We start from the raw sequence: 26,406 nt of genomic DNA, 5'->3' as shown, positions 1-26,406 counted from the left end.
AGGGGACTTTTGTTCAATTTTAGGAAGCTCAAACTGTTTGATGGGAGGTAAATCTTTGTATGACAAGATTTAAGTTTCAGGAAGTTCCAACAGGTTGGTACTATGTTCGTGTTCTTATGTCGTCATTTAAGGGTTAGGAAGTTCAAACAGGTTGGTGCTATGTTCGTGTTCTTATGTCGTCAGTTAAAGGTTAGGAAGTTCCAACAGGTTGGTACTATGTTCGTGTTCTTATGTCGTCATTTAAGGGTTAGGAAGTTCCAACAGGTTGGTACTATGTTCGTGTTCTTATGTCGTCATTTAAGGGTTAGGAAGTTCCAACAGGTTGGTACTATGTTCGTGTTCTTATGTCGTCATTAAAGGGTTAGGAAGTTCCAACAGGTTGGTGCTATGTTCGTGTTCTTATGTCGAAATTTAAGGGTTAGGAAGTTCAAACAGGTTTGTGTAATGCGCGAATTTGTTTGACGTCATAGAATAATTAGCAAGCAAAACAGGTTATGTATTATGTGTGTTTGTATGTCGTTATAAGTACTGACGTCTGATTGAGCTAGCACCGGTACCTACTAACTAAATTATTAGAGTAAGACTTAAACAAAATAAATCTTTAAATATAGACAAAACACAGATGAACCTATCTGCGAAAGAGAATACAGTAGTGTATAAAACATTTGGTACTGATATTATTTTTAACTGATACCATAGACAAAAGAAATACCAAAGATAATGGTCTATTGTCTGTGCTGATACTCACAGACAACCGTACCGACTTAGACCACTATATCAGGTAGCAGCTTTACTGACTAGGGACTAATAAAAATATTGCATGACTGGCATATAATATTTAAGCTACAAGTAACCACACTCAATTTATGGTGGAAACAATATTTTTTAACTTATTCTTGGTTACAGTAAAATTTAAAATGACTTTGTATTATGATTTGAATTTACATTTTATTGCTAACGTTAGCAATGTTTAAAAATTTAATTTCCCTTGAATCACAAGAAATGAACAAGATTTTAAGTAATCAATTATTACTATCTGAATAGGGAATTTACTAAATGTGTTACTATATCTTGCTTGTGCCTTTTTTGTGCATTAAAAAACTAACACATGTACCTAATTAAACCGTATTTATGATTGCTACATTTTCCCCCTGTTGCAATACTACGAGATACAGCAACAAATATATTCCATGAATCTAATGTTGGACGTTGCACCATAGTTTTATATTTAGTATAAAATTAATTATACGTTTTCACACGCTTTTTACATTATCATGTGTTTAAATTTTGGACGATTGCACGTTTAAGTACCTACTAGGCTACAAAGTAACATTTAATTCAACTTATTAAATTTATTAGGTACTGTATAGATCTATAAGCTTGGCTTAGGTTTGTTTCAAAATGCAGTTTTTCAAATTATAAAACAAATATAAATACAGTTGTAAAGAACTTTGGGTTAATGTGAATATCATATTAGTTTTACAGTATGGTAATTCAATAATCGTAAACAAACTTTAACATCAAGAAAACTTATATTCGACTTAGCTTTGTTTGTAAAGTTGCACCACATTTCCAACAGATCGGTCCCATGACACAGGTTACATTTTGACGGGGATTTGTTTTTCACAAAAGTTCTAGTTTCTTATAACTTTGTTTCAGCACTAATTTTATAAAAGTAAATTTAGCTTTCAACTAAAAAATATAGATATATTATAGTTAAATAACATGATTTTCATTATCTGTTCAACGAAACTTTATATTGAGTTATAAAGCTACACCATATAGTTACCTTAACTTTCGTCATGTCTTATATCATGTCAAATTATTTTTTATATAATAATATTTGTTTAAGTTTTGTAATAAATGTGACTTGTTCATGAAAATATTTAAGGTGAAATACAATCAGAAAAAATTAAATTAGCTTAGTCTGCAGTTTTGTTGCGGAGGGATATCTTTAATTATTGTGACGTTAACAAATATTTCTCGATTTGCTTGAAAAATCCACCAAATTCGCGTTTAAGCATATCTCCAGGAATCCTTCCATAGACGATTCTTTGCTTCATTTTGAGCAATTCCATGGCGTGACTAGACAAAAGCTTGCACTTAAACAACCCAAAAGGACGAAATCACAAACAAATAAATCTGCCAATTGAGCTGGCTAGGGCTTGACACTAAATTTAGAGGGCATACGACCTTTCAAAGGCATATTTCAAACAGTATTTTGTAATTATTGTTCTTATTGAAGACCAAAATCTTTCGGAAATTATAAATTTGTAAGTCCCATGTTTTTTTTTTCATTCTTAACCCCCTAAACAAATTAAACACCACCAAGCAATGTTTGGTCCCCTAGTTTATTCCTATTACTTTATTATAGCGAAAGAACTTTGGAGTAATTTCATCGCCTCAACCTGTTTTATCCTAATTTTCAAATATCTCTGAACATAGTCCAAAATCGGGTAAAATTATATCACTTGTTTTATTTGTTTAAATCTTTATTAAATAAAATATTATTTTGAATTACAACACCACAAATAAGTCTTTTTTCATTTAAATACGATAATACAGTCATTTATTAACTACAATATACAATATGTACAATCTAAGCATCTTAGTATTATAAAAGAGTATTTGGCACACAAATCTTTTACAAGCTACATAATAACAACATCGCTTCGTGTGACTCCATTATTATATTCTAAAATAAGAGAGGGGGTCGATAAATTTTCATTATTTGATAATTTGCGCTTATAAAACGATAATCATGATTGACTTTAAAAATACAAATTATCATAATTCCAAACAACAATCTTTGCTCTACTGTCCAAAAAACAAAGAATTATTTTTTTATTATTATAAGGCAGGTAAATTGATGAACACTAAATGCTCTCTAACCTTTGCAATCCGTATTTTTTATTTTGCGTCATTGATTGGAAAATGTGAAAGAAATGTGTATATTTATGCATTACACTTGCCAATAAACAGCACTATAGTCCTACAACAAATCAAAAATATACTTTAAGACTATCATCATTCTGTAACTTGTTTAGTTATAATTAATCATCATCATACAGTGAGTGAGATTTAGTAATTTTGCTTGTTCTTTTTCACAATTCCCCATAATCATAGCTAACAAAGTAATTACGAAAATGTTACAGGATTTCGTAAAACTTTTTTTTTATCATCCAATTTTAAAATATGGCTATATGTTCATAAATTTACACCAAATGACTTGAGATGGTTCTAATGCCAAACTAATACACGCCGTTAAAGGTAGTATAATAATATAAATAAACATCAAAGGAGAAGTAGTGAAAATTTAAATTAAAATTTCATTTGAACTATGTCTTAACATTGAAGACTTAATGTTTATCGAAATATGTTGATCCTTCAAATGTTATTCAATAAATTTGTAGTAAGGGTTCCTGCTTATTTTTTTCATTTATTCCAGAACATCAAACGGTTTGTACAAAACTTGTAGCAAATGGGTTAAAAGCAATTAGAAGGGGCAAGGGACATGAAAATGGGACATACTTGAGCTTCTCAACATTAACACACCCCATCAACATTGTAATATAGTTATCTTTTTCACATGAAAATTTTCAAAGTGGTAACATCTTTATTTGTTAACTTTTGATTGGAAGGAAACGATTCCGAATCGGTAGAAGTAGTTCACGCGCTTACATCTGCTACCTGAGGAGAGACGCTAGCGCTCCTAGCGTTGATACCAGTAGGACAAAACTCCTACTTGTTTGACCTGGAAACAACAAAAATAAAAGTTTCTAAAAGTGTTACCCAGAGTGTTAAAACATAAATCCATGCAATTCCCTGCTAATATACAGAGTGAATCACGTTGGGTGTCCACTGTTAATTTCAGACAGATCGTTGCGTTAATGCCACAATGATGAAGTGAACACTTTTTTCCAGTATGCCAACCCCAAAGAACTGCATGTACAAAAACCAGAGGTTTACTAGTTCAAATCTTGCAATTGTAAAAAAAAATAATATTTCATTTTTTTGGAGCTATTGTTAATAACTAGTTGTGCTGACCTACAGAAAGCTGCTGCTTTAATTAGGTTGTTGTACTTATTCGTGAGGGTGGGTCTTTGTGTCTGTTGCGTTGTGAGTTGGAGAACAGTGTTCCGCTGAAGGAGGTGGAGCTGAGGGCCTTAGGCAGAGGAGGGTTTCTAGGTTTAATTTTGTAAGCAATATAGATAGTTGTTGGCAAGCCTCCAGACAGTACTGAGTTTTACGAATTTTACACATATATAAACAATACACTTTTTAATCACCCTACATCCAAGTACACACTAGCATTCAATTGAAACCTAGTGTATCGCTCCCCAGTTGTTTAGACTCGGAATCATTGTTAGTTTAGCCTTGACCGCCATCACTTTAATTAAGTCACTTGCCTACTTCACAAATAGCTTTACAATAAACCTAAGCTTGTCTTCTTTCCCAATACGTAGTTGACTTCTGCTGTTTCTATCTTAGCTCACCAAAAATCTACTTTGATTTACACCCTAGTTTCATCACTCCAATCTGCGAAATAGGCTTACATCTAACCCGAGTATAAAACCACGTAGGTTTTCAAACTTGTGGGAGCCACAAAAACAATTAGCCTACCAATTTTCACTTAAATGTATTTATGTACTCAATAAGGCTTGAGGAGGTCAGAGGGTATTTGTGCTTAACCATCTCCTAACTTATTTTGGAGTTAAAACATTAGAATCTAATTTAACCTTCCTCTTGATTCTACACATCTTCACTGAACTCTAATACACCGCTATGTATCCCAACTTACCTCGGTTCTCTCTGTTGTCCAGAACGGACGCCAGGATGGGTTTGTCTTCGACCACAACCACTTCGATCACTTCACTGTACGAGGTGAACACTCCGAACAGGTCTGCCACACACTGCAGTCTCACTCTAGACCCAAGGAAACTGTTGACTTCTAGTGACACCTCCGTGATCGTCACCTTGTGATCTTCCTCCCCGAAGAAGTGAGACTTCATGAAAGGTCCTGGCCGGACCTGCGAGGGAACAAAATAATTAGTTGATCCATTGTGACTAAGTTAAACGTGATTTTAAGGTACGATTTCCACCAGCAATCGAATTATTCGTTTAAGATCATAGAATATAATAATTAGTTGTGAAATTAAAAGTCGTTATGGTTGTTAAATTTACTATTTTGATATATTTTAACCTAAAACAGCTACCTAAGTTTATATCTTTATTATTGATTTAAAGAAATAGTTATTTGTGTAGCTAGTGTGCGAAGTGGTACTTTTCTGCACATGAGAGAAATGTTTACGCACGAGCCGCCGGCGAGTGTTGAAAGTTCCTTGGGTGCAGCAAAGGCAATATTCGCTCGTGTTACACATTATATTTTTAATTTCATTCCATTTCTTATTTTATTTCATTTCATTTCTTATTTCATTTCATTATATTTTCCCTACAGTTACTATAAAGTATAGAAATAATTATTCTTTCAAACACTATAACTACACAACACTTTTATAGGTTAGGTTAAATCTAAGCGTTGAACAAAATGAGAAACACTAAATCAGCTGATCGTAGTCGTAGTCGTAGTATCTTTAAGTGCTGCAAACTTATTTTCAAGCGTAGGTACACGTATTACGTGCCTAATAAAAGTAAACTGTTCTGTGTTGGAATACTGGAGTGTGGCAAAAGTAAAATTAGTGTGGCAAAAGTGAGTAAATGCACAAATTAGCCTTAAACAGCGTGTTGGTTGTTATTAGTTTATTAATTATAGGCCTATGACTTTTGTTTTACTACGATTATATTCTAGATCTGTTGCGCAATAGACACTCAAGACACATACAGTGCTAACTAGGTACCTGTAGCAATGAATAATGTACTGTAATTAATTATAATTCACTAAAAGTAGTCATTGGGTTAGTCGACTAAGGATACCCAGGAATTAATATTTTTTTATGTATTTAAACAAGCCCTTATATTGGTAACCACGATAGAAACAATTCACTTTGCCACTGTTCAAACAAAAATGCGAGCATGTTTAACGCGTATCGTATGGATTTTAGTAAAGTTCATCAATAACGAGAAGGTCCTATCATTGACTATTGGATACTGAAGTATCAATAGTCAATTTTTCAAGACTGAGAGACATGTCGGATTTTCTTTTCTTTATTATTATCCTAATTAAGCTGTAAGTGTAAATTTATCCAATACTTCATCATTAGCTTACTATAATCAGTGAAAGGAAGCCCACTTTGTCAGGTAACTATAGGAAAACAATGCCGTATCCAAAAATGTATCTGAACAATGAAGGTAGAATTTTCAAGACGTTAGTATGACGGTTGAAGAAATTTCACATTTCTTTCTTCCAGTATGCATCAATATAACCTAACATAACATAATTGTTGTATTTTGGTAACATATTAAAGATTTCTTTGGAGACGTCACGTTTATAGTGGATTAAAAAGCTCTCTATGACAAATCAGATTTTTTGTTAAACCGAATATTTTTGATGGTCTATTCAACCCAAAGAATTAGCCTATTCAACATTTGTTCAATTAAATTGTTTCAAGAATATGTATTTACATTAGTCGTTTTAAGCTTTAAAACTGGTTCAGTAAATACTTGAAGTATCACATCATGCATTAGAAAATTAGTGTTATTGAACAGTAACTTCAAGTAAGTTGTTAACAAAAGAACAAACACATTTTGGTAGGTATTCAAATTAATTTTACCTTATTCCCATTGACGTATAGTGTGAGGTTCGCTGGAGGGCTGGAGGGTGGTGAAGTACAGTTTCCTCTTAGAGTTTCCCCGAGGGAGTATTTTGTTTTGTCCACCTCCAATACTGGCTTCTGGTCCAGCGGTCCTGTGTAAATAAAATGAATTACAGCGCAAATTACTAATTGATTTATGTAATTTAACGTAAATTTTGCAAACTAGAAAGAGAATATATGTATTAACAAAAATGCTGATAAGATAGACGGGGAGATATTTTACTTAACCGTTAGTGGTATGGTATGACAACACCTTAAACACACGTTCAACCCTGTTTACTGAGCATTTCTTGGAAGAGATTGAACAAGATTGTTATGGACCAACACGTGTTAGCTTTTAGACATCTCAGTCCTGACCAAACATTTTATTTGGTTGTGTAGGTTAAACATGTAAAAAAAAAATATAATTTCAAATATAGGCCTACACTTTAAAAAATTACTTTATTATAAAACCAATTTCGTTTCCATCTATTATTACGACTTCATTACGACAATTATTAAGCGACTTTCACATTACATTTAAAGACACACTAAATTTGAAGCCTTAGAATGGGAGAGAAGCACACCAGGATTTGGACGTGACTTTGGCTGGCAATATTAGAGCTGAATATTGCGGTACATAAAACAACTTCTCGTTCTATAAAAGATATTGCTTCTTCTGGCCTTTATTGTACCCTTTGCGTCTCTTTTCTCCTACTTTATCTTGTCATTATAGTAAAAACGTGTCATTACTAACTAATGGTTTAAAAGGGTTTGTTGTTGCACTTAGGTACTTTACTCTATTTAAATTATCGTTATTTTCATTTTTATTCATTTTAACGTCCTATGATAGAAATAGTAAAAAAGTGTCACCTTCATAATTATTTTAAAGAGTTTATTAGATTAAATATGGCTTCGTTTTATGATGTGTTTGTATATTTCGCATTATTTGTGAGTTTTTGGCATAATAATTCTAATTCATCGTTAGTTTAAACTCGTAGAATAGTTCCTTGCAAGCATCATCAACATACTCGCAGAAATACGAGTATACATATTTACTCGGCCTATCTAGAGTAAAAAAACATAGGAGTAAAATAATAAATAGGAACCGTATTAATGACGAAACAACTATAACGTATCAGGTATATAAAGTGAGGAATTAAAACAAATTAATTTGCCATATTAAGTCACAAACGGTTAGAAGTTGGTTAAGTGGGTTAGAAACGGTTACAAAGAGAGGTCTAAAACCGTGTAAGGAGACAGAGACATTCATAGTAAATATGTTCGACAACATATCTTTAACTAAATATATTTTCATAACGTTTTCGGCCACTTTCAACCTTATATTTGCCATCTACATCGGACTACTGTTTGAAAGTGTTACGTATTCAGAGCAAGTTTTGTGCGAATAGAATACAGAATCCTTCATGCAATCCTCCATGCTGGACTGTACTGTTAAAATATAGTGGTGGAACCTGGACGAGAGCTTATAACTTCCGTCTTTTATACACAGTGCCGTCGAAAAACGACTGACCAACAACTGAGCTACTATTCCTTATACTATTGAAAATTTGTTTTTTCTATAATACGCAGCGGTAGCCAAACAAATAACACTTACGCACTATATTCATGTTAGCAGCCACCACCATGGTTAGAAAGTCCGGGGCGTCGGTAGACACCTCACATAAGTAGCGACCTGACATGGCTCTGTTGACATCTCTCAGGACGACACGTTCTGGGCCTGACAGGCTCACCTGCAAGTCAGTGGTTTCTAAGTCTGTGCTTTTGTATCAGTGCAGTTAGTTTGCTTATACAAGTTTGATGAAAAGTTCCGGGACGGCTGGAGATTTTTATTATAACTTATGCTAGAATATTCAAACTTTGCAAATTAAATTGGGAACCAAAATAATATATTTTTTTCATATTACCTACTATCAACCTCAGCTGGGGGATAGACCCGATGAGTTGGTAGCAAAAAGAAACTTAAGTTGATATACAACATAAAGTTCTTTGTTAGCAGAACACAATGCCACAAACTCAAATACAACCAGACAACCGAGGCAGAAATGGCAGTCATTCAAATAAGTCTACATCCTCACTCCTCAGGGTTGGGCCCACACGAAATCAAAAGAAAATCATAAATGTAAGCTTAGACCAATATGCTCATCAAATTAAATGCCCTAACTTAACTAATACAATACAAACTTGAACTAAAAAAAATATCTGAGTCAAAAGGCTGCCATTCTAAGATATACGGTTGCCAAAATCGCAAATTTAAGTAATCTTTGAACAGCTGCCATTTGTAGCTCAGAGTCAGTTTGAGTTTTACTTTAAGGGGTTTCATTTCCTAACAGAGACCTTAAATTTTATACGCCTTTTTAATTTATGCTTCAATTTATTATTTTCTGCTGACTCCTAGTGGGCCGATCCCTTCCGCGTAGTTGTTGATAGTTGGTAATAAGCTAAAAGGAATAGTATTTTAGTTTTAATGTATTCGCAAAGTAATTTGCAGCGTAAACATAATTTTATTCGAATTTCTAGCATAACTAAAAATATTCAGCCGTTTTGGGTCATTTCACCTACTCTGTATATGAGGTTACAGCTTCTTTTTTAGTTATGCATTTGTATAACAAATGTTAGCTCCAAGCCATTATACTCACATCCACGTTGAACCCCTTGATAGGAAACACCCTAGTGTGAGGCAGTTCCTTGGGCACGTAGCGAAAGAATTCTTGTCTTCCCTTGTACCACTTGATGGTGTAGAGAGGCTCGTTCTCCAGATCATAGCTGCAGAAGAGGGAGACGGTGGCGCCTGCAGTGACGGCCAGAGGAACCCTGATAGTGACGTTCCGTAGCCCACCAACCCCTAGAACAACGGGTGGTTTGGTAAGTTTTGAAGAGGTCGAAAGACCATTGATTTTACTAGGTACGTACGCCTCAGACCTATACGTGGAACGTATTCAAAAAGGTAAGGAGTTAACTGGGAGAGCACATCAATGCATACTGATGAAATTACGTTGTGGTCCCAGAATCCAAAAATACGACATTTTCTGTCTTGGATAGAGCTCTTCTAACCAGAGCACCGACTCATAACCGTTGACAATTTTACATTTATCCAACACGTCAAAACCTTCCAAAGGACTTAATTAGATACATCACTCATACTTAATAAAGTTCAAATGATTAACTGTTCAAATGACAGAATGGACTATCCAGTAAAATGACAGCATAGCAAACAACTCTGTTATTCAGTATAAAAACAGAGCTAATACAGTTTGTTTGTAATTGCTCACAAACGGGTTTACACTTTTAATGCTGCTACATATTATGTTTCAAATTTATTTGTTAATACCTAATAACAATTAATTAATTTACCTAATTTAGTTAATTTATTTTACCTAGTAAAACCTTTGTTTAAATTATCTTTTTAATACTGTCCACTTGGACGCGAGTTTAAGTTTTAGAGTTTATTGAAAATTGCTGTATATAGGTGTATTCAAACTCGAAAATGGATGCAGACATTGAAAGATTAACCATCCGGATGGGTCTTTTTTATGAAGAATCACTAAATAGGCAACAACACAACTTTATACAAATCTTAAATATGATGAGAGTGTTACTAGCAATTGCTTCATCATAATGTTGCCAAAGTTATGATCCGAATAGTTCGCTATTCGCTCTTCACATTTGATTATGTCACATAAAGTGTAAATAGGAATAGCATTATTTATACAAATTTGTGTAGAAGTAGATTTGATATTCGTTGGTATCCCAAAAAGGGGTGTAAAAAGTAACAAAATAATTGATTAGGGAAGCAGGTAAACAGATATGCACTTTTTAAACCCATTGAAATAGAAATTTCACTTTACTCGTTAGATACATAACTGGGAGCTTTTGCAAACCTAATTGAAATTTCCCGCACGACTCTCTTTTGCATCTTGAAATAGTTATTCGTGGAGCTAATGCGTGAAGTGGCACTTTGCTGCACATGAGATAAATGGTTATAAGATAAAAGTTTCTCGGTTGCAGCAAAGGCACTTTGCGCTTGCGTTATACATTAAATTTGTTCTACAGTTGCTCAAAACATATACATAACTAGTCTATCAAATACTAAACAGCACGTTTTAGTTTAGGTTAAATACAAGCTTTGGACGAAATGGGAAACACAGCAACAGCTGATCGTAGTCGTAGTATCTTATTTAGCCAACTTATTTTCCAGCATACACGTAATACGTGCCTGGTAAAAAACACTGTTTTGTGTTGTTTGGTTTGAACACTGGAGTCTGGCAGAGTAAAATTAGTGGGGCAAAAGTAAGTAAATGCAGCCATTAGATACTTTGCGTGCTATAATCAGTGCAAGGAAGCCTTGTCTGTTAACTGTGGGAAAAGAAAATCTTTTTACAGAATCTGTTTCTTAAAAGCACTTAACGAGCGTGCAGCGTAAAAAGTTGATATTAGCATTTCTTTAACGAACCACATAATATGAATAAAACAAAAATGTTTATGCCAATATTCAACGTCACTACTCATGATCTACAGTATTTAAGAGTCAGCAGTATGAGATAAAATTGCTAAACAAACATCTCACAATATGCATATATACACAATAAGTCTGGATTACGAACTGTTGCATCCAAAGAGATTAAAAAAGGTGCCTTTTGGAAATTACATTATTTATCAAAATATAGAGCTAAAAAGTAATATCGAATACGTAGTCTCTTTTAGCCACTAAAAGCTCTCCGAATTGAGAATGTCTAACAATGGCTTGTCAGAGGGAATAGTCCCGATGATTGAATTTATAAACAAAACTCCAAGATACGGAGTATAATTCTTGACATGCAATTTTCTGGTAGGTTTATTCAATATTATTTTTTTCCAAATGGCGGTTATGATGTTATATTTAAAAAAAATGTTTGTAGATAGAGTGTGTAACTAGACATGACCTTATCATCTACCACCCCACACATCTATTAATGAAAACTCCATTTTTAACTAAAGTATTTCAATAGTTTCAATTTAAAATAATGAGATAAAAGTAAGTCCCCCTGGGAAAACAACAGGAAATTTCGTTGTTTATAAAATACAAAAATAGCTACTGATGATACAGTGTATCAAAGTTTAGCACTGCAGTAAAACACAACTTAAATGTACCATGTTTATTTTATTGGGAATGTTCTCTTAATTCCATGCTATGCGTTCTTCCACTGTGTAATTTTCAGTTTAACCTTTTATTATGTATACATCAAAAAGTATTTGCTGATTTTTTATTATCTAGTTACGCCATTTATTTTATAAACTCAAATCATGTTTCATTACTACCAACCTTATCTTAATTTAGTTTGGAAAGCTACCAAGTAACAGGCGTGTTATTCATTTTTGCCCCTTAAAGAGTGATTTTACTCAGTCAATCTTTATGATAGTATAAAATACATTGGCCATTGTTCTAAGGCGTAAGTTAGTCTAAACCAAAAGTGCCCTGTTTTTCTATAATTAAAACACTTCAAGCTACATAGCTAACTTAGCTACTTATATTGCTAGATATATAGGTAATCAATAAACTGGTCAGGGGTATAATCAAGAGGCCCCAGTAATAAGAACTGTTATAGCAGTGGTTGAATTAAGTGGGCATTAAAGAGATTCAATCTGGGATATAATTATCCTTAGTTAGTCGTGCTGAATTGCAACTAAAACCTAATCAACTGTAAGGAGATCCTGATAGAATGCGAATTTTGTCCTCATTAAAAGATAATAACTCTTGTCACTAAATTTATGTGTCCAAACAAAAATGTAAATACATAATATGCAATCTAAACTACAAATTATTTTTTATTCTATATTTCATACTTAACGTATTTTTCTGAATATATTTATGTTTTTGGTACAACACCTGTGAATTCTAGTCAATATTTTGTTGAATATTGAGCATGTTTTATTATTATATTTTTTATTATTATTATTTTAAACTCACGATTTGATAATCCCGTTTTAAAGCTTCGTCTTAATTTATACAATATAATGTAGCCTATATCTATATAGCTTTGTATCAATTAAAATTATTATGAAAGCATATGAGTGTAATTGAACACAGCAATTGCACTTTTTGATCCGAAAAGACCTTTACACGAAAATAAAATTTATTTGTATTGCTTGGTTAAAAGAATTGCTACAAATATTCAAAGTATACAAATATACTTTAACTATTTCAAAAGACTGCTTTTCAAGTATTTGCTGTAGTAATATGGCAGTAAGTGGTAGTGTAACATGACTAAGAAAAAATCTAACTTCTAAAAGTGTATGACGAAAAATTAAACATTCTTGGGAATGGAGATAAACTAGCCTATATACTTTGTGTGTAAATTCAAAACATTGAAATATAGTATAAAATACAATCGCATAAGTAACTGCGAGAGATGGCCAAACCCAGACAGCAATCAAGGAGGTAACATTACCATAATATCCGCCAGAACTATACAGAGTCTTGCTCCCCTGGAGAACTAAATTGCTATTTCAGTCCAGATAATTACACAGAACGTTATTTAAGTCTGTTAAATTATTCTAGAGAATCATTTTTTGATGTCAGATTTGTTATCATTTGTTTAATCTTCATTGTGTGCCTATCAAATAGGGTAGTGTTTTTCACAAAGATATTAACAAAAATGACAGATTCACAAAAATGTAGATTTTATCTTTGTATTTGTATTTTCCACTTTCAAAACTCAATATTCAATGATACTCAACCACTATCCCGTACTATGCAGTTAATTTTAATGGCATTTTCATAAGTTATTTGTTACTGCCAATCTCAATGTTTAAGAAACGCATTTACTTCTAATTTTCCGACAAAAATTCAACAACAGTCAATGTTGTAAGAAAATAATAGTTATTCATAGTTAATAGTTGATTGTTATTACGTCTGACAAGCAAAATAACTCTCATTGAATGTCAAAATTATATTAGTTATATAATTATACTAGCTGAGTACCCGTCCTTCCTACGGGATTGGTATACAATGCTTATTGTAGTTAAATACTCGTGCTTTGCATTTGCAATGAGAGAGGACACGTTTTGAGAAAATTTCGTTTACTAATCTATGGTATATACTGTGTATAAAACATCTATCAAAACTTCACTTAAACAATATAAAGAAGTAAAGTTCTCACACTCAGATTTTTGTTGCTGCTTGGTTCAAATTAGCTGTAAATGTATATAGATCTAATGGTGCTGCACCCTGTTGGTAAACCGTATAACCTTTTAATGCTACTGAATATCAAAGAAACAAATTGTGTAGTTGAAACGGCTGGAAAGATTATTTAATTCCTTTTAAATATGAATACTCATAAGGTTAACATGGGAAACCCTAGAGCCATTGGGGCGGAGCCCGAAAGGATTTTTGAGGTAAGAATATGTCTATATGTTAATCAGGAATGTGAGCTATCATCATACCAAATTTCAACACAATCCGATCGTGATTGAACTTCAAACATACAAACAAATAAACAAACAAATAAACAAACAAACACACAAACTTTAACATTTATAATATTAGTATGATTAGTTTAACAGTACATTGTTGTACATTGTACAACAGACATTGTTTGTTGACAAATGTTTGAGTCTCAAAGAATGTTGGGATTAAGGATATATATTTAAAAGACTTAAGATTAGAAGTTTTCAAACCAAAACCAAAGTTATCGTTCGGGCTTAAATCAACCAATTGTATATTTTTTCAGTGTTTTTTCACTCACCATGATATTATCTTTGAAACAACCGTTTTTCATGTAGAACCCTGTGTTACCTACGTTCAAATTAGAAAACAAAGAAGTATGGGGAATATGTACATATTGCTTGTTAAATACAAACTTGTGCTTAAAGAATGTCCAAGCTGAGACAATGTTATACGGTTGTCTGAGTATAACACTCGCCTTTAAATTCGAAGGTTAGATTTCGAGCTAAATCGATTCTGGACCTACATGCTATTTGTCATTAGGTATCGCCTATTGGTGGTATAACAAGTGGTTGTCGTTGGATAGCAACAGGACTAGGTTTGGATACTTCTCTAAGAAACTATATATATATATATATATATATATATACACACAAACAATGTCCAAATAAATAGTAAATAGAAGATTAAGAACAAGCTGCTACATAAATATTACGCTTGGTGTAATCTGTAAATGTTTATTTAATTCATAATTAATTTAAGTTTTAAACTACGTTGTTTCAGAACATGGTTGTGTCACTCCGTATTAAAGTTCTTATTGTGTTAAATAAAATAATAACTGTTGTTTTAATTTAAACATAGTTTTTAAGTAATCGTAAGCTGTATTTTTATTACAATTTACTATAACATTGTATAAATATGGTATAAATACATTCGCATTAGTAATTGCGAGAGATGGCAAAACCTATCAATGAGATGGCAAACCATTCTATGAGATGTTTTTAAAAATATTTGCTATTTTTTAAAGCTATTAAACTAATTTAAGGCAATCATAAAATATCAAACAAAGACATCAAAATTCTTTATGGGTAAAAATTTTAACATACTACAGGGTTTCAGTTGTTACAATGAAGAATGTTCTGAAATGGACACAAAAGATGCACTCCCAGGACGGACAGAAGCAGTTTTGTTCTATGATTGATATTCGTTGCTGTCATATGTTACACAGCTCTGAGAACAATCTTCAAGATTCAGCTTTGTCTTGCAATATTTTATCGCTGGCACAAGTATTTGAAACTCAAAACACATTTCTTTGGTTTTGTTTTGTACGCTCAAAACTCATAAAAGCCTAAATTTAAACCTCAACTTTATTTATTGTTTTCCAAAAACTTTATTTAGGTACTATTAACCCCTAAAAAAACTTTAACTCAGTTTACAATTAATGTTTGAACATATCTTATATTTTATGTTAGCAGCAACCGCGGATTGCTTAAACCTGAAACAAAAATTTGCTACAAACAATAATATTTTTATAGTCTTTTCATCCATTAAATAAGTCGATGTTTTTCTGGTAAACTAAAGAACTAAATTTTGTAACATGTTCGAGAGCTTAAATGAAATGAGTGTAGAAATCCATCGATACTCAAACTAGCTTTGTAGTTTAAAATGCAGTTTCCCACGGTCCGAGTGTCGCACAGCAGATCGTTGCACAGTAAATGTTTACGTTTGCTCGTTTGTCTGACTAAGTAACTACTGAAATATTTACTTAGAGGAGCAGCGCAATGAGAGTGCTATGTTTGGTTTGACATTGGCTCTTGGTATCTTTTTGATCACTCAATCTCCCAGACTTATTGTTTGCTATATTTATTTTACAAAATATATTTCTACATTCTTTCCGTAAATAATAAAAATAATTTAAACTAAATTTACTCGTAATATTATAGTAAACTCTATACTCAGAAATATAGATTTATCCGCGTAAATGTATTAAAATATAAAGAGCAGAAGCGCTTCATGGAATTGTCAAGTGGTTATTTTCCGTGTAAATTTCTTCTCATAAGCAAAGCTTATAATGCTTTTACAGGTCCCTGATAATCCACTTCTGAAAGCTCGTTTCATTTTAAAGCTCTTACCTCCTTACTAAATGCTGAGGGTTTTAACACGGTTGGTGGCATAGCTAACTTTTCCTCATTTTTGTTTTATTCCAAATAATTCAATAACTTCTTCTTTCAATAAGATTTATCTGTTTTATTCTTCCATTCTTACAATATTTAGCGTTTTATTTTTATTTCTTTATAAGTCATTAAATATTTACGAAGAGACCTATGGTAATAGTTTACATTCCTATATCAAAATTAGATAAAAGTGTAATATAGGCTAATGTACCAAAAGTATAATATAATAGCTAGTACATTTTCAATAGTACAATTTAGTGGTATATATTTTATCCAAACCCTTTGTATACCGTTGAAAACTTTTAATTAAATTATCGTCTAAAATAAAACACGGAGGCACAACAACACTTCTCTCTCATTCAATAAGCTCATACCCACTCATTTCACAGATTTATTTCATGAGCCAATATTCATAATCTTTTAATTCGTTTAATTTGTATAAATTTGTTTCATCTTTTGAAGCTATACTCGAGACTCATTTATAAATGCAGTATTTTCATTGGAAATAGTTAAGCATCTTAATTTTGCTCATGTTCTTGGCAATTATTGTGGACGAAATCGTTGTTTGAACATACGGCCATGTACATATCACATACCTGTACAGTATGTTTGAATATACCTTCGCATTTATTCCCTTTGATGACTGAGGTCTGTTATCATTAGCCCTGAGTGGTCCCTTGAATCTAAAATGTAACTGCAGCTGATTCCTGTGACATTCTTGAATGTCCGTATGACTAATCAAAGACACTCAACAAATTAATGGGGGTATTATTTAATTCATAGTATAGTCTCGACGAAATTTTAGAAAATAACTATTCGTAGAGACTGTCAGTAAGTTAAAAGTGAGTATATGCACGATTACGTTTACAGTTGTCTCGTATGGTTTTTGGACCTATCTACGATTGAATAGTGTAAACAAATTTTAAACACAGGACACTTCATGGCAGTATTTAGTTTGGAACGGGCTCGAACAATTAAGACTCTACAAGCTAAGCCGTATTCTAACTTATATTTAAACCCATGCAAATGGCATGATTTCAATAAAAGGTCGAGATGTTATATTTTTAATCATAAACACAGTTAATTGTACATACGAATAGAAAACTGTGAAAAGGTTCGTCACTTTTAACTGAGTGAAGATTTAACTGCAATTGAGTGCTAAATTTGGCGTGAACAGTATATACACTCATATGGCTTTAAATACGTGTGGAAAGTAGATCAACCACAAACACTTGGAACACACGATCACCAGATAGGTGTTTGCCGACTTACACGAATAATTTCCACGAGTCAAACTTGCTGCAGTTTGATGATATCTTAAATCTACAATAAGCAGTCCGATTCCAAAAGCCAGCTGACTATCTAGATCTAGAGGGGTTGCTTCTACATTGCATAATACTATTTTTACAACAAATAATAGTTTTGGAACACTTGCAGCACGTAGTATGTTTTCTGTGCTTGCAGCTTAATTTATTAGGTTGGATAAATGGACACAAAACTCGGTTTGAAGGCTTACTCTTCAGCTTGTTATGAGTTTCGCTACGAGATTTCACCGGAGATAAATGGGATGACACAGTTTGACATGTAGCTCTAAAGTTCCGGTGAGCTACAGACATTATTATTCCCTGGTGCAGTGCTTTCCTTGTATTGCAGTGCCAAGAAATGGTTTTGTTCAAACTCGCCATGCTTTATAATACCACAGCATTGCAACAATAATTTTCCTGCATATAAAACGATAAATGCAAACCAGTTGAAAGTTAAGTATACAATCTATAACAAAATTATTATTTCCGCTTAATGTAATGTTCTTTTCTAATTGTGTTTTGTTTTTCTGATGACATTTTACTATATAAGTGGTGTTACATGATAGCACATATACCGAGGCTCTTCATAAAGTCCACATTATTAAATATTAACTCATTGCCCAGACAAAATTCTGCGCAAGATTTGTAAAAATTCTGATGAACCATAGGATAGACTAAATATACCAAATCAGTAGATATTTTTATTAGTTCCCCCCTGTAACAGTAATAGTAAAAAGTAGTATACTTGAAATGGTAAAAAGGAAAAGATTTAATTTTAGGCTCGAACACCATTTTTATATGTGTATAATGATTGCTGGACAATCCAATAGAGAGGTTCTACCATTCTAGGTTAAATCATACCAACAAAGTATTTTAATGTAAATACCAACTGTATTGTAGAAAATGTCAATACCTATTTAATTTGTTATATTTTATAAATAAATCGTTTTGGTATTGCCAAAGCTTTTTTCAGTAGAAATAGCGCGTGATGAACTCATCCTTCATGTTGTATGTTGTTTTTCCGAATCACTGAGATATAATATATATGAGGTTACATTACCTTAATCGCCAAGTGATCCATGTAGTCCAAATCTAGGATTACGTACGTTTCGACGTCAATGCGTCATTGTCAAATCTACAAAAACTTTTTTAAACCATAAGGGTCACGTCATAGTCTTTCCGACACACACAAACGAAACAATAACGGACAAAAATACATTTAAGTAGGCCTACTAACTAATTTATGGTAAACGGTCGTCACAACATAGTACAGATCTGATCGCATGCCGAGACTCGACTGATGGTGCGCCGCTTCCTGGTGTATCAACTTGGACTTTGTCCTCTGCCACCTGTATCATCCAGTTTTGAGCTCTTTAGTTTTATGAGGGATTCGAACAATGCATTTGACTGGAAAACACATTTGTCATTCAACAAATTTTGAGGCTGGTTCCGTGTAGCTTTATAAATCTCATAATTTTCCAATGCAGTTAATCTATGTCCTTTTCTGCAAATGTGTAATGGTTTTAAATTACTATACAAATATTAATAGTAATTTAAAACCATTACACATTTGCAGAAAAGGGCATAGATTAACTGCATTGGAAAATTATGAGACTTATAAAGCTACACGGAACCAGCCTCAAAATGTGTTGAATGACAAATGTGTTTTCCAGTCAAATGCATTGTTCGAATCCCTCATAAAACTAAAGAGCTCACAACTGGATGATACAGGTGGCAGAGGACAAAGTCCAAGTTGATAAACCAGGAAGCGGCGCACCATCAGTCGAGTCTCGGCATGCGATCAGATCTGTACTATGTTGTGACGACCGTTTACCATAAATTAGTTAGTAGGCCTACTTAAATGTATTTTTGTCCGTTATTGTTTCGTTTGTGTGTGTCGGAAAGACTATGACGTGACCCTTATGGTTTAAAAAAGTTTTTGTAGATTTGACAATGACGCATTGACGTCGAAACGTACGTAATCCTAGATTTGGACTACATGGATCACTTGGCGATTAAGGTAATGTAACCTCATATATATTGAACTCATCCTATTTAACAGGGGTGTATACAACTTTTACTCCTGCAATTTTTAAAGTATAAACCACAAACCATTTAAAAATACTACTAAACATTTTACACATATACCAAGCTATTCATTTATTGGAATGCAGTAGTTAAGGTTGACATTAAAATCAATTACATTTACAGTTTTGTTATTTTTTGTTCTGTTTCTATCAATGAAGCAATTAGCTAACACAATTAATACATTACTATCTCACCTGAGGTAATTTGGTACTGACATTGCGTTGCCTATCACCAGAGAAATCTGATTAATTTGTAGTAGTAATTACATATCAGCTGCAAGAGACAGATTTACTGCATATTAGGTCCAACACATATGCCTACTCCTTTACATGAAATTTCGCAACACTTCTGATGCAGTGAAACATTATGTACTTCATAGAGAAATATGATTTGCTAATTATCCATTCGTATGAAAATCCTACAGATTCGGTTTTATGGTTAATTGATTGTACTAGTCTATGTTAGTATTTTTTTAAATCTGCTATTTTATATTTCACCTAACCAAATGGTTAGTTTTTGTCAGTAATTAGTCAATGTTATCAAATAGAGTATGACAACTTTTAATTTTATATTATTTGAAAAATATCCTCAATATTAAATATGTACTCTCAATTCTGATATTATATTTTATTTCTAGACTAATGTACCAAGTACCAATTTACATGTGGTTCCGAACCACGTGTCCTCAGAGCTAATGCTAAAACTCATTGTATTATGTATAATGTTAGGAATTGATTACTCGTATTGGCTTTAAGAACACAAGTATCTCACTCAATTCACAAAACTTTGCCTAATACAATTTAAGATACGATTCATTTAAAGACATGACTTCAGATAAAAAAGTAGTATGTATAGAGTTGTGATGAATTTTCTTTTTTACTTTATAGATTACAGTTGTTTTTAAATGGAATTGTAGGTTTGGTCCAATATGATACAACTCATTGCTTTTAAAAACAAAGAAAGTTCAAATGTTTGAAAAACAGCTGTAGAAATAACTTGAAAACGTACGAGTTAAGTCGGTGCAGAAGTAATGCAAGTGTTTCCATTGAAACGATCGTTTAAAACGACACTTGAGTTTTTATGTGTGTTTGTCTTTTTGTGGCTTCAAATTCCAGCTTTGTTTTCTACATTCGATACGGGAGAAAATTCCCGGAATTAGATCTTCAGGAACACGTACGTCAGTTTGAGCATTACTTTAGTAACTAAATTATTAAACAAGAAAGTAGTTTACGCCCAGCAATATAAATATTAACATTTCACAATATCTGCTCAATAAACTTTGAAAATTTGGGATATGAATAAATACAGGTATTACACTTCACAGGCACGACCAACCAGAGTTACTTCTCAAATTTGATTAAATGATGGGTATTTTAAAAGTGCTCATCGTTCAATGAGGCATAAGTTGTTAAAAGTTTATTTTATGAAAAAAATAGATTTTAAATTTAATAATCCAGGCAACAAAGACATTGTAACGGAAAAATCATGTATTAGCCAAATTTGGTGCAGTTGTAGGGAAAGGATCCCTAAACAACATACTAAAAGTGCTGACCGATGGGAGTGGAGTTAAGGGGGATAGGGACTCTAAAGGTCCCATTTTTAGGGTTTTCGTAAATAATTCGAAAACTATAAATTTTTGTATACAATACTAAATTAGCAAATTAAAGAAGATTTTAAATTTCTTGCAAGAAAAGTATAACTATTTCGGTTCAAACATCTACAAGATATAAATCTTATTCAAATACTTCTTCCATAAGAAATACATGTAAATTAGTTGTATGAAAAAAATACGTGAATTTCTTCCTCTATTTGGTATTTTTTTTGCCTTCGTTGCCCGGACTATAAAGTTGTCAGTGTTTGGCTAAGAGCTAATGATGTTAGGTTTTGAATTTAAAAAATTACCTATAACCTACACTATTAAGGTACTATTTTCCGATATAATATGAGTATTGTTTGTACGCGCAATGGTTTTAAACCCAGCTTTAAAATAACGATGTTTTAATTGTTAGAAATATTTTAGGTTCAGACTAAAAACCATCTTATTCTAGGCTTTGTTTTAGATTTTTTTTTATTAAATGAAATGAAGTCGTAAGCCTAATTAAAAGGTTAATAATATTAATATTTAAATACTTTTTATACACAATCGTACTTCTACTTTCTTGTCCTTAATTTGAAATATCAGCCTGTCATAAAAAATCTTATGCGTTTCTAAGTTTTACTAAGAGTACTGGTTCAGTTAAAAACATAGTTTTTTTCATCTCAATTTAAAAATTATATCAAACGTTAAATATTTTTGCTTCAAAACTGCACACAGTAGATATTTTGGCTTAGACAATATTGTATACAAATGTTAAGTTATTCCAATCTTAAAAGCATAGTGCTAGTCGTTTAACAGAGAAGGTATATAGAACTCAAGCAGTTTTAACATACATCAACTGAAATAAAATATCATTTATTGCAGTATAACGTATTCCATACACAATGAAAACATTCACGAGGCGTTTGAATGAAACACAGGCATTAACTTTGTGATGCAAAGTACAAACATTGTTTTCTTCACGCCTGAAAAAACTCCAAAGAGCCTGCGGATGGAAAATACCACTGGAGTTTTTCATTACACTGCCCATTTCAAACGCTTGCCTTTTCATTGTTCTTCGTTCTTTAAAGTGTCTGGCATTCACACAGTTATTTTCTTTGTGACTTTCATCACTTTTTATTCATTTTCAAAAGCTTTCCAGATGATTTGGAAATGAAACAGATTTGCATAATGGTGACCTGTTATGCAAATTAAATTCAAGCATTTGGAAACAGCACAGCACTGAACCTGGCTTTAATCTTTATCCAAAGGAATGCTAGTATACTGTAATACTTTTGGCAACAGGTCATATATACAAATTACGTTTACAGTTAAGTTCTCTGGTCGTATATTCACAACAGTATTTTATGGTCATTTAGTTAATGTTTAACACACGTTATTACATAAAATATGCATTACAAAAAAGCGTGTATCAGAAGAAAAATTTCAATAAAAATATGAAAAGTCGAAATCCGACAACTTTTGTTTTGACTCTAAAAATTACACGAAATACATATTACACTTTTTTAAAAATAACTAATGATCAGACATATATTGTACACGTTCACAATGTCTTCTTACTGATATAGTTGGAGGTGTTTATTAAAATCAACAATTTTTGTCTCGTTACGGTATTAGGTTTGATTTAATAGTTCATTCTCTGGAAGCTTAAATAGGGGTTTTCACATTTCCTATATATTTTTACATGTTAAGGTAGCTTGTAGTATGGTGGTATCGTAGTTTGTAGAATTGGTCTTAAAGCTACATACTCTAATACAAATTGGAAACCTTTTTATTTTGTTTATTTTTACATTACAAGAAACATATACTACTATCTCACGTAAAACCTAGGTTTGTTAAGTTAATATACACAACTACAAAATTAAAACTAAGTAACCACATGATCGATTATGATAGTTCTTAATCCAAACAAAAACACTTTGAAAAAATTAAAATTTACCTGTTATGCACGGAAGAAGAAGAATAAACCATGCCGTGTTTAAATATATAATCCACCTCCAAAACTCCAACAGAAGCAACTTCATGTTCAGATATTCCACCCTACATTCCAAAACCAACTTGATCCACAGCTTATTTAACACAGCGAAAATTAACAGTATTGAAAATATGAACAGTTTAGAAACACTCTACACTGTATAGTGTACACTTTATTACGTATACAACTTTTTAGTTTATCAATAAAGGGGTGCGAACAGTTACGCGTCAGATATGCAACTGAACTGAGTACCGCGCCGATGTAGCGCCGGTGCTGCTATTACAGCACCTGGTGGTCGTCATTGAAACTAGCTTACATTACATATGATATGTAGCCGTCCACTGTACTACTGAAGACAGATAGGGTTAAAATAACGCCTTAGTTTAAACATTTTCTACCAAACAGGATAAATTTCTCCCTAAGCTACTCGAGTCTGGATTTATTTTACGAAGTTCACGCCTTTTTACAACTTTGCTTTGCAATATTTCACACCTTGTGAATATTTAAGGCGAGAAGGTGTTGTATTTTGTTACAAGAAACCTTTATTAGGTTTAGTATGAGCTAAGTAAAATATTCACAGTTTTCAAACTTTATAGAAAACAATACGCCGTTTTACACAGTTTAAAATCATGTACAAACTAATTATATAGCTGAGTTCATGGCTTAGTTAACTTAAGAGTGGCTTCGATTCATTTAATTTTTCACTCAATAATTTTAGATTATTTACTTTTTACTCAGGATGTTTTTTGTATGTTTTTTTTACATAATCCGTCTGTTGTGAATTCTTGTCAATAGGTTTGTATACACCAGGGCCCATACATAATAACACACCGTTTGAATGTTAAACATTTTCCTTTAAAGAAAAATGTCTATAACTCACACTAAGTTTTCATTATTGAAATTAAAAAGCCAAGAGAAGAAAACATATTTCATAGTTAGGGTTGGGAGTAGAAATGGATGGTTTTATATTTTCCGGCAAAATTATCGCAGTGTTTTCACAGGTACTGACCTTTTGGCTAATAATTTTATTAAGCCCAGCTTACATTTGATCCAAAGTGTATAAAGTATTGTCCACACTAACCTCAAATTAACCGAGATGAAAATGTGCGTTTATACCTTTTATTATTCTTGAAATATGTTTTAAGAATAGGAATAAGAATAAGAAATTAATAAGAAGTGAATAAGAAAGGATCAACAATTTGTGCAAAAAAGTCATTACTCTATATGGTATTATAAGAAGTCAGTTGAAAACATGTATTGAACAATAAGGCATGTGATCTCAGTGTTGTGTATGAAATTTATAATGAATAAATCATCACTAATTATTGGACAATACATTCTTACATATAGCGAAACATTGTATTTTAGACTATTTAACAAAATTTCCAGCCGGAGTTAAGAAACATATATATTTTTAGGAAATTAAATTCTTAATAAGAAAGGATTTTAATCCCTTCTCCAGATTTTCAATTGCAAACACAATTTGTCTCTCACAGGATGACGTCATATCCTGTCTCCAGAGTGACGGATGAGAGCAAAACTGTACCGGAAGTAAGACAGACTACCATGGTTATCATTAGGCAATTTCTGGTTAACTTACAAATTAACACTTCTTTTGAAGTTCCACACTACTTAAACTATTTATGACTAGTTAATATAAGTATACAAAAATAGTTTAGGTAACTAAATAATGTTTTACATTAAACAGGTAATTCTACCAATTATATTGGTACATAGGGCCAAGGTTATTAAAAGAAAAAGACATAGGACAACCAAAATCTTCTAGCTAGACGTGGTTGGGGTAGTTACTCAATCTAAACACACCTATTTTGTAGATCTCGTTGTAAAAGTGCGTAAGAGATCACACTCTACAAACCAAAAGGTGTTGAAGGATTGGAGTTTGTTTTAAGTGTTTATTCAGTACGTTAAAAAGCTTAACAGTAGAAATTCTACATCAAGTTGTATTCTAAAATGTAGACCGAGTAAGTGTTGGCTGTGACACTTACTATTCTGTGGTAATATAAATGTAGAAATATTTACTATACTCAAATCAAACCAAAATACTTTTATCCCAAAAATTAAACAGTACAATAGAACGATACCTTAGATGGAATTATTCCCCCGGATAGACTGTCGATCTGTGATCGGGGGAAGAGTTCTTTTAAATTATCGTTAAGCAACTACTAGAAATTAAAAATAAACAAAAACTTATATAAAATCAAACATTAAAAAAGAAGGAAACCCCTAATGTAATTTAAACAGAGACGAAAGTCTATAGTAATAAATTGAAACAAAAAGTTTAATAAAATGGAACATACTAAGCTAGAAATTATTGAAAGCGGTAACAAAATCATGATTGAATTATGACATCAGCCGTGGCGAAATCGTCTTTTTCAGTTAGGTATTTGCAAAATTATACTGTGTAAACGGACTGTATCAGCGCCTATGTTTTTGTAACGAAGTACCTAATAAGGCGTGATCCAACCAACTTTTGATTGTAACTAAATCAGTCGATGCTTGGTCATAGACCACGTCCCTCGTACAGCCGGTAGTAACCAACGATGTACCACAGCTGTGTCGTCAGCAAAGAGGAATAGTTTGCTTCCAGTTACTCAATAGGGTACAGAGTCCTAAATAAATCTAAAGACAAAGCGTATTTAAAACTCTTGTGGTGTAAGTTGACCGATTTTTAGCTAACATTTCACAAAAATTTCCAAAAAGAGGTTAGACAATAGTTTGACAACATTTACATAACAGTATAAACCATAAAAAACGTACTTAAATTGCATAAGCCTATTTTTATATAAACAAACCTTCAAGATGATATGCATGTCAACGTTTGTTTAGTTTAGTTTACCTGCTTTAAACAATTTTAAAACTTAATGACGTAATGAAAATACAAATATTGCTAAAATATTTTTTTTACTTTATGATCGTAAGTAATTGGTCGCTTACCTCGATTGTGTACAAGTAAGCTTACTGTAGTTATATCAAAGCCAGTATGAAGGTAAATAATGCAGCAATTAAGTCAGCCAATCCTACAATTCCCCTGTGTAATCGGTGAGTGTATTA

The 26,406-nt window shown here is 32.4% G+C and overlaps 1 protein-coding gene across 1 annotated transcript; it reads right to left on the bottom strand.

Annotated features, from left to right (window-relative positions):
* Positions 1 to 2,532: 2,532 nt before the first annotated feature.
* LOC129001445 (uncharacterized) lies at positions 2,533 to 23,459 on the bottom strand. The gene is made up of 6 exons (XM_054428722.1): positions 23,299 to 23,459; positions 9,413 to 9,618; positions 8,371 to 8,506; positions 6,732 to 6,865; positions 4,802 to 5,030; positions 2,533 to 3,754 (listed from the first exon to the last, which is right to left on the bottom strand). The coding sequence occupies exons 1-6, from the start codon at positions 23,381 to 23,383 to the stop codon at positions 3,687 to 3,689; spliced, it is 858 nt and encodes a 285-aa protein (XP_054284697.1). The 5' UTR covers positions 23,384 to 23,459; the 3' UTR covers positions 2,533 to 3,686.
* Between the last annotated feature and the right edge of the window lie 2,947 nt (positions 23,460 to 26,406).

The sequence above is a fragment of the Macrosteles quadrilineatus genome, unplaced genomic scaffold, assembly GCF_028750875.1.
Source record: "Macrosteles quadrilineatus isolate MER2022 unplaced genomic scaffold, UCM_ALF_1.0 Scaffold_8__2_contigs__length_117827958, whole genome shotgun sequence".
In the NCBI taxonomy this organism is placed as follows: domain Eukaryota; kingdom Metazoa; phylum Arthropoda; class Insecta; order Hemiptera; family Cicadellidae; genus Macrosteles; species Macrosteles quadrilineatus.
Note: the sequence above shows the minus strand (reverse complement) of the source record. Positions and strands in the feature narration are given on the sequence as shown.